Source organism: Sparus aurata, chromosome 22 (genome assembly GCF_900880675.1).
Source record: "Sparus aurata chromosome 22, fSpaAur1.1, whole genome shotgun sequence".
Classification (NCBI taxonomy): Eukaryota; Metazoa; Chordata; class Actinopteri; order Spariformes; family Sparidae; genus Sparus; species Sparus aurata.
Window position 1 is genome coordinate 5,946,543 of NC_044208.1, and position 10,550 is coordinate 5,957,092.

The following is a 10,550-nucleotide window of genomic DNA, read 5'->3' on the forward strand; positions in this document are numbered from 1 at the left end:
AAGGTTTTTCTGAATACAGCTGAATTGCAATGATCTCTAGAATGTGGTTCAAACAAATTAGTGTTCCTTTTTCCACTTAAACCTGCTAAGATCGGGCTTTTATGTGCGATGTTTTTTACTCGTGTGGCTCTTTCCAAATGTTTCTGACAATGAAATGAGTCATTTTGCGAGGGCCTTGTGACATTCAAAAGAATGTATCCACCATTTTACAGAAGCGTCTTTCATAATGGGTCTATTGTTGTTTTCTTTTCTATTACAACTGTTTCCGCCCCATTCTTGGCGTGAAACGTGACGTCAGTTACATACAACTTAACACTCAAATACAAATTGCAGACTTCCTTGCCTACAGGAAATGGGAATGGTGTTTATATGTGTTTTTTAGCAGGTGAACCTGCATTTAACAAACCTATGTTGTAAATGGCTCTTTTGACCCCCCCTTTCCAGAATATTCTGGTTGAAAAAAGAAATGCCTTGTTTTGTATTACAAAATCCACTGTGTCTGTATAATGAAATTGGCCTGGGTTGTGCAAAGGTTGAGCACCTGTTTTCAGTGCAGCTGCTCTGTTATTCCACTTGTGATAAAACTAGAAGTTAATAAAAAACTCACTGGCGGAAATGCTGGAGTTTCAGCAACTAAAAGGGACAATGTATCTACAACATGAAAGCTATGAAAAGGTTTTTACCCGCAAACAACCTCTCTCAACCTCAGCTGACCTGACAAACACAATTTGCACCTTTTAGACAGGTTGACACCCTTCTGTGTTGTTTGTGGGTGACAGAAGGTGGGAAGGAGAGAGGGAAATAGAGAGAGAGAGAAGGCATGGCCACCTGCTGTCCAGTCTCCCTGTTCAGCATTTCATTAATTGCCTTCGATGCTATCTAGTCTCGATTTGTCATGGTCAACCAAGACTAATTAGACCTCGCTGTTCAGCTGGGGGTACACAGCATCATGCCACCATATAGTTAAAGAACACACACACACACACACACACACACACACACACACACACACACACACACACACACAGGGAGTGAGACGAGGCAGTAACAATAAAGCCTAGCTTGGAGCACTCATAACTCAGACTACCAGAGGTGAAATTATAAGATGTGGACTCCTATGTCCCTCGACCACCAACCCTTTCACTGTTTCAAAATGAGATTCTAACCCTTGTAAGATTTTATTCAGTGAAGCAAGAATATATAATATTATTAAGGCAAGAGCAGAACAGAGTGTGTGAGCCCTCTGGGGCAGGAGGCAGGAATTCCTTGTTGAAACAAAGTGGAGTCAGATCAAGGCCAAAAAGGTTTGTTAATTATAAAAAGCAAATTGATTTTCACATTAAACATTTTCAAATTAAAGATAAGGACAAGGTTAATTTCAATTAAATCTAATGATTAATTTTCACTTTTTTCACTGGAGCATTTAAACTTAAGTAGGCTTTTGGTCTTCCGTGGCTTTATTCCTAGGTGAGTTTGGAGAGATGATGGAAATGGGATGAAAGAGAGTTGGGATGTAATGAAGCAAAGGGCTGTGGGTCGGATTTTTTAGGTTTCTGGTTTCTTTTCACTTTCAGATCCTATTCCTGTAAGTGTCAGAGTTTTGAATTATTGATCTGGTTTAAGTGTATTGGGCTTCTGTGTGAGCACATTTAGAAGTGATCACACCAGCTGGCTGCTGCACAACTGACTGAAACACGGATGCATTACAAATATTGAGGATCATTTTCCACAGTCCCTCTTCTAAAAACAGTATGTCTTACCTGCAGGACTGTGCCAGCAGGTTGTCCTGGTGAAGAGGAGGTCATTGTCATCTGTGATACTGCGCTCAGTTCACAGTCTTATATGCAAATGGCAAACATCAGTTTTTAAAGTAATTACACGGCTTGGCCACGCTAAAAACTGGTTCAAGGCCTGGCGCACTTTGTGGGGGCTTGATCTCGATGATGAGGCCAGCCGTCCTCTTTCCACACCGCCATGCACCGTATCGGAGTATATAACATCCTACCTTTCAAGTGTGCTATGTTGAGTGAGAGAGAAAAAAATAGAAAATCAATATGTGGTGGCCAATGTTGATATTATGGTGGATTGCCACTAATAAATGAATATGTGGGAAACACTGCATTGCTACATTTTAAGCACCATAGCTCTACTAACTGCCAAACAAGTTGAATTACAATAGACCATCACCAGGACTGTGTATCACATCAACTGTTATGTGCATTTAGCCGCCATTAAAAGAGATTATGTCAAATCATTACTGGTTGTCAAAAACTCAGCAGTGTACCTTTAAGTTCTATACATGTAAACAGCGGGAGATTTGTTTTTGCCATTAGAACTGCTGCCTATAGAGATTACACTTCACTAATCTTAGCTCAAGAGAAAAAACAAATGCACTGGTAAAAAAACATGGCGGTCACGCAGGTCACTCGATGAAATAGAAACGTTTTTATTCCATGACAGAGGTCACGACAGCTTGCTCGACGATGCATGATGTGATCATACTGCAGATGTCTGGGAGAAAACTACAAAGAAAGGAATATTGTATTTCATATATTGCATAAAGATTCTCTTTGTAAATGGGAATGTTCATTTGGCAGTTCAGTGATGCAGAAAATGAAGTCAGAGTCATCAATCATATATTCTGTATTCTTGACATCTGTCCCTATGGGAGGAAGGGTCACTGCAAACCAATAATTGGTACACTCTGTGATCAGCTTGATCTTGTGATGAATCATTTCTATCATGGCCCTGCATAAAGGATCACTGAATAATTGTATGTGAATGAAGATGACATGAATCATTCATGTCCTTTGGCCAGATATCATGCTGTTCATCCCTCTAGTAGAGTTGAACACAGTTGTAATCTGTATGTCCTCTTCATCTTCACAGCCTTCCACAAACACCTTATCCCATTCACCGTCACTCCACAGGCCTGCCGCGGCCAGCACCGAGGCCAAGCCCAGCCCCGCTACAGCCCCAAGCTCAGATGTCGTCACTTCGGTGGGTGGCAGGGCCCGGCTGGAGCCCGAAGAGTCCAACTCTCAGCTGGACGAGCTGAAGAGCCAGATGAAGGAGCTGCTGATGTCTGTGGAGCTGCTCAAGGCCCAGCAAATGTAATGAAACTTAATGAGGATGAGGCGACTGAATGTGTCAAGCAATGATCCAAGCTTGACGAAAATTGCTTTCGCATCCACCTCTTACAAAGAACACACACTGTACATCTGTTTTGACAGTGACATGACAAGAATAAGACATGACAGAAGTTACACGCATCTTTTCAGCCTGAGATTTCCCATTCACATCACACAATACTCCAGTCAATCTAAATTACCTTTCACGTTATACACTGCCAAGCATTTACATGGCCTAAAGCAATTTTCCAACCAACGTTTCCCCACGTCCCACATCATAGTGCTATTATATATCTTAATAATGTGCATACAGGACAGGCTGTCACTTTTTATATTGTGAACTGGCTGTTTGAAAGAATGTCACAGTAGAAACATACATGTAATGTGGGTCACTGAGCATTAACCATAATTTTAGTTAGTGATTTTGATACAGTGACTCACGCTGATGTTAGAATTGCACTTTTGTTTATTAGAACGCAAGGTCACAGCGTGTTAGCGTTAAGCTTTAATTTGAATTTTGAATTGGAAAAACTTAATATGCTGCAGGGTTTTACCATGCTAATTAGTGTGTGTGTGTGTGTGTGTGTGCGTGTGCGTGTGCGTGTGCGCGTCCAGGAAAGAGATAGCAGAGCTACGAGGAGAGCTGGATGAGGAGAGGCTAAAGCGCGTTGCTCTGCAGGTAACATTGATCCCCATAACAACACATGCTGGGCTGTCTATATTCATTTCTGTCATTAGTTTGGCCAAATATTGATAATATCTGTTCACATATGATGACTGGCAGGCAGACGATGAACGCATTGCAGAACTGACAGGCACTTGTAGTCGTGACTTCTCGATTCCATACGGACGGAGAGTTACAGCAGTGAGATGGTTGATGAGAGTGGTTGACAGATGTAGGCAAAGACACAGCGGGAGCCCTTTCACACTGGACCAAACCCACTACATCTGGCTTTTTTCTTCAGTTGGAAAGGATACAATCGGCATTCACACTCTCAACAAATGATTCTGAAGAAGTCTCGTGCATTTGGTGCTTAGTGGCTCTAGCTCTGATCGGCTGTGATGTGAGCGTGACATGACGTAACACGTGAGAAAATGCTAATTTTCGCCCCCTTACCCCCACAATGCTAATATGCACGTTTTCAGTTTAGGATGTTGGCATATAAATACTTTTCCATCCATCTCCAATCAAGCAGCACCCTTCAGATTCTCCCTCGCTGTAGTCAACACATTCAGTCCTCTGCCGTGACCCCGCACCAGGAGCCTGACCATCGGATTTCTCTGTTGAAAAAGCAGCGGACGCGGCCCGGCCCTTCCCAGCAGGGCACCGATACGAATCACGTCACAGGAGGAGAGATCCCCTGCAGAGAACCCCAGGCTTACACAGTCCACACACATAATGAGAAAAGAACATAGCTGCAGATTTGTTCAAACCCCCTACGGTTAACACCTCCCTCCACAGATTTGCGGGAAAAGATGAACAAATCAGGAAAGACACCGCAGATTGTGAAATGAATTAGGAGAATTCCATCACACTTCTCATCCCTCCGGACTTTATAAGCTTTCATCTTGGTTCTCATTCAGATATCGCCATAGTAGTAGTTACTGTTCTAGTACAACCCTGATTCCAACAAATGACAAAAGAAAGTTGTAAATTGCTCCAAAAACACGTGTTTGGAACATTTGACAGGTAAACAGGCTCATTGTTTACAAGTAATAGTGTAATGATTGGGTATGAAAGGGTCATCCTCGAAAAGCGTAGGCACTCAGAAGCAAGGATGGAGAGAGGTTCAAAACTTCTTAAAAAAAAGTGCATGGAGTCGCAAAGAGTTTCGCAATTGCAAGGAATTTAGGCATTTTGCCATCTTCGGTCTGTAATATCAAAAGATTTGGAGAATCCAGAGAAATCTTTGCATGAAACCATTAAATGCCCCTGACCTTTGACTCCTCGGGCAGCTCTACATTAACAATAGGCATGATGTTATTAACGATATTACTAGATAAAACCAATGTCTGTAAAAAAGAAAAAGAAAAAAAAACGTATGGTCAAGACACGCTTTGTATGATAAGTGTCAGGAGATAGCTTTTGTTGTTATTTGGAGAAAAATAAGTAAATTGGACTTGATCATAGTTCATTGTTGCATTTACAATGCACATTAAGACTCTACAGTACAATGCAAAGAGAAAGCCATATATCAACAACAGTGGCTTGAGTTTATCCAAGATGGTCTGATGCAAAGTGGAAAAGTGATGTGTGGTCTGGATCATGAACTTCGTGTTGGGTTGGGCTGATAGATGACGTCGTCATCCATTGCTGATGCCTAACGGTCATCGACCTCCGAGACCTGTCAGCATTGTAACATAGGGGTTTGAAGGCCATCCAACAGAGAGCACAGAAAAGGAGTGAACATCCAACAAGTTTGAACGTTGGATATCTTGTCTTTCTATTCAAATGAATATAGGTCGAAAATAATCTGTGTAACTCAGCGTCCTAACTTTTTTGCAGTACTTTGTCAAAGACCCTCGCAGCCCCAGCTCGTGTCTTCATTGTGATTCCAGCTCTCCTAATCCCTATCACAGCATGATGCCTCCAGTGCTGTGCCTCACAGCGGGGGGGAATCTTGTGCACAAACTTCTCTGGCGGATACAGCACTTTGTGTTGTTCTGCCAGAGTGGGTCTACTTTTACAGTGTCATAATCTCCATTCTGTGTGTGTGTGTGTGTGTGTGTGTGTCTCTGTGTGCAATTTTGTCCTTGCAGATGGAGATAGAGAAACTAAAGCGGAGCGTCCACTCGACGTGAAGCCTTCGCTCCAATCAACAGCAAGCCTCAAGGTCAGCTGCTGGCCTGTCGACCAACCAGAGCGCAGGAGGGCGGTGACGGGCAGATAGAATGGACGGAGAGAGGGTGGGGAATCAGATGAACCACCCCCGAGCACAATTCTTTCCCAGTGATCTACAAAAATAAACTCTCCCCTTCTTTGTAAGATTTACATTTTGCACATATAAAATTTTTTTTTTTCAAGCTAGATGTAATTAAGTTACAGATGTATATGTTTCTCTTTATTTCTTTATGTCTTTTATTTTTTTTATTTTGCCAACTGAAAAAAAAAACAAAACTGAGGCCTTACTTAAAACTACTGCGCTGGACAACTCTGCCACTCACGCTCTCTCCCCTTCACTCCAGCGTTCCTTGAACCCCTCAGGGAGGAGGTCCGCTCTCAGTACTACTGACTTTTGTATAAAGCAGGGGAAGCTTGTTTCCCTAGCCTGATTTTCTTTCTCATATTTTATGTGATGCACAAATAGTTAATTTTAAAAATAAGGACATGTTTGATTTCAGTTAGCCTCTTTTTGATCCGAACAGCAAATCATTTTCCTTTCCTCCACGGCGCCTGCAGCTGTACTCCACTCCACAGCTGCGGCACCTCATAGATTTTCTTCGTCTTTTATATGGTTTCTAGCATTCCTATCCAGGGTAACACTACTGTGCCTGTTAAAAACAAAATGATATTAAGTGTTTGTAATGGGAGCTCACATATACCATGATGGTGTCTGGAAATTTTGCAGCATGATATTGTATATCTCTATTTTTTAAGTCTACTGACATGCCTAGTCAAATACTATATAGAGGGCCTCTTCTGTGCTGGTGTCTTCTATTTTTGTCAAACTGTTTCACCCTCTGAGAATGTTCGAACAGGTTTAGCTAGAGTTATAGTCTGCAGGTAATATAGGCACAGTCCACAACCCACAAGAAAGGAGAGAAAGACTGCGTTCTGGCATCGCCATTCTGATCATCTCTTCTTTTTAATCTGGCCACCCTCCCTCTTATTCCTGTCACGGCCCCTTCTCTTCCTCCCACCCCTCTTTGATTTCTAGTGAATCACATGATCTGCGAGGAGCCTTCCTGCTCTGTAATGTGTAATGCATGAGCCTGCACAGCACTCATCAGTTGTCCTGTCCTTATTGTACCTGTCTGTCTTCTAGTCTGCATATCTTTCCACATTCCAAGTTCATTTGGGCTAACTGGAAGCCCTCAGTAGGGAGCAACAAAAAAAATGAAATGAACTCACGTCTCTTTATGGTAACTGTGTCAGAGCAGTGCTGAGTATAAACCCCTGTGTGTAGAATTTTAATGTGTTCATACAATCCTTCAAATGATTTCTTTTTGTACGTAGAAAGATGTGACAATCCCAGTGCACTGGTAAAGTCTGTGCCTCTCACAGTCACAGAGCTCTAGAGATGACAAAACCAACAGTCCAGCAGTTAATTTGTCGATTCTCCTCTTTGGTCTAGACTGAAACATGTTATTAAATATGGGACGGTTTGTTAAGAAATGTTGTACAGATATTCACAGTCTGAGAGGATGAATCCTAATGAAGTTGGTGATCAACCAACAGACTAAAATTTTAAGGTAACTTAAGACCAGGCTGGAAAGCAGCCTGTCATTGCCCGCTGTGGCTGAAAGATTCATGTCCATTTCACGTCTAAGCACACGCGGCAACTTCACAGTGTACCGACGCACCTTTGAGTACACCTCTACGTCACTGCAGCGATTTGATATTCAGACGGTGTTAACTGTCTCTTTGATCTTTCCAATACGCCACTAAATAACATTCCCATCAGCCACATTCCAACTGTCTGGCATACCCCTGACACACCAAACCAACATTAAAGAAGTAGCGGTGGCAAAGTGTGACAGCGTGGCCTCACGTCACCTTGAACACACCACAAAGACTGCAGCCGACCGCTAACTAGCTTGTGCTCATTGTGCCTGCTTGAGGTCAAATAACTCCCCATACCACCAGGTGGCGGTAGACTGAACTTGTCAATCAGAAAGAGAAACAAACAATCTGATGATACAACAACACTCTACAAAAACATTTTGGAGAAGGATTCCTTTTTTCCCCTCCATTTCCGATTAACATACACTCTGAGTCACACATGTTACACATGAACTCTAATTGAGCTGGACAAAATATGGATAGAATACTATTATTGTGATATGAGACTATGTATCATCTTAGATTTTGGACATTTTGACACAAGCGTTGTCTTTTCCTGGTTTTAAAGGCTTGTCAGTTAAGCAATGTCATTTCCTGAACTCACAGACTGACTGATGCTTGTTCTAATAGCCGTCTTTACCCACTTAGTCATTATACCCACACATATACCCATATTGGTGAATTCAAAATATCAAGGTATATATCTTGTATCACAACGTAGCCGGAAAGTATCACATTATCGTACGGCCCTACTTTGTGCAAACAAAACAAAACACTTCTCTGTTGTCCCATTTTAGCACTTAGCTCAAAGAATGAATTTACTGCCTCGGCAACAGTCAGACTTGTTTGATACTACCAAATGTTAACATCCTACACAGAGGGGCTTCAAATCGACGCTCGGACAGATGGAAAATGGGTCACTTTCTTACTGTACATTGCTGGTTTTTTTTATTTCTCAAAAGCTTTTTCAGCTGCCCTCGCTTTTCTTTAATATCCGGCTAAACTGGACTCGTTCAGGGCTACAGTGCAAGTCGAACTAATGCATTGTGGGATGAGTCACCCTCTGTCGGCTCTGACCTGTAGCCCTGAGCTCTCAATGGACAGTTTGTGGTTCTGCTCAGCTTCTGAGAAATTGAGACGGCAACAGTGCCATGCATAAGCCCCCCTCCCCCCCTCCGGCCTTCACATGGGTTAGAGGAAACTTTCAGCCCTCGTTTCAACTCCGATGGTTTATAACTGTCTTTTTTTTTGTCTTTATACATATCTCACAGATGTCTTAAATGAGAGTTAATTTGCTTTTTTGAATCATCCTCAGGCTTCGTTGTGCGTTTCGATGTGTGTGTGCACGCTTCTGCTGGCAAACATTCAAATATAACAGCGTCCACGGCGTTAAAGTCTCGACTCCGGAGTGCTTCAATGAGCATGACATTATTGCATTTTGTCAATGCCTAACGTGAATACCTTTTAAGCACAGCAGCTCTTTTACAGTTTGGCTGGCCGATGAAATAATCACAATGTGGGAAAAGAGGGACTTCGGGCTTTGGGTGACGGCTCTTGGTGTTCTGTCTGTAACGCAGCTTAACCTCCACATATTGTACATTCCAGAGTTTGACACCGAGAAAAGAAATCTGTGCACATTTATAACATATTTTCAAGTGATTTTGTTTACAAGAGCTGTATCCTTGCATGAGCTGAGATTCTTCTCAAAAATGAATAAATATCATCTTTATTTACTGTCAAAGACTCTCTTTGTTTTCCTCACCTTTGAACGGAGCATCACCGCAGTTTTCACAGCCGCACAACGACCTTGAAGCTTCTTCATGCTTGAAATCGGCAGCATTCTTGTAAGTATTGAGTGAAGAGTATCGACAGCTCAGATGAGAGACAGAGTTTCTGAGAAATTGCAGCACACAGTGAAATGAGACGGGTGATGTGTTCCGTCTGTTATCATATCTGACTCCTGTCTGTGGGGTGTAGTAGCGGACCGCTGGGGTGAAGAGGGAACTGAGCCGGAAGGCAGACTTGAGATTTACTGGTCAATCTCCGTTCCAACCCCTAACCTATATGGTTTGGAGCTCTGGCCAGTGACCAAAAGAATGTGGTTTGAAATGAGTTTCCTCCGCCGGGTGTCTGGGCTCAGCTACAGTACAGATCGGGTAAGGAGCTCAGATCAGAGCCTTTTTGCTTCTATGCATCGAAGCCGGCTCAGGTTGGGGATAAAAATGGAGATTTATATTTCTGCCTCAAGACATTCTCTCTAATCCAAACAAAGACTCAGAGTCTTGCTGCAATATTCTGCGTCTGTGAAACATCTGAGTGGTATGGCCACCAGCATGCAGGACTCTGCCCTCCTATATACAGTTACATTTCTGACCTTTATCTTTCCCAAAGTTAACTTGTATAGCATCTTAGAACTTGACTTTTTATATGCTATTTCTGCACATCTATTCACGAAACCAACAAGAATTATACTGTATGTAACATTTCATTACACAGGCACTCTGTAGTTTTGGTGAAGAAATGTGAATGAGAAGAGAAAGATGTTCATTGGCTGATTTTGTTTTTCTGCCTAAACAATTCCATGACGGATTAACTGAATAAACATACTGACCTCAAAGAACAACACAATTTATATTGTTTTAATAATAATAATAATAATAATAATAATAATAATAATAATAATAATAATAATAATGATAATGATAATAATGATGGAGTTCCTGGAGGACGGGGGTGATGTGGTCACGGGTGCAGGTGTGGGTGAGCAGGCGAGCAGCAGAGTTCTGGGTGTATCAAAGTTTATTGGGGAGTTTGGATGGTGTGCTGAAGAGGATGCTGTTGCAGTAGTCAATTCTGGAAGTGATGAAGGCATGGATCAGGGTTTCTGTAGCAGACAAGGAAAGTGATGGACAGAG

The 10,550-nt window shown here is 42.2% G+C and overlaps 1 protein-coding gene across 1 annotated transcript in view; it reads left to right on the top strand.

Moving 5' to 3' along the window:
* The window catches only part of cd2ap (CD2-associated protein), a 72,078-nt gene extending 62,702 nt beyond the window's left edge, over positions 1-9,376 (top strand). The window contains exons 17-19 of the mRNA XM_030405486.1: positions 2,890-3,113; positions 3,747-3,810; positions 5,892-9,376. Of these exons, the coding sequence (XP_030261346.1) occupies positions 2,890-3,113; positions 3,747-3,810; positions 5,892-5,933 (330 nt within the window). The 3' untranslated portion in view covers positions 5,934-9,376. The remainder of the gene's footprint in view (positions 1-2,889; positions 3,114-3,746; positions 3,811-5,891) is intronic.
* The last annotated feature ends 1,174 nt before the right edge of the window (positions 9,377-10,550 follow it).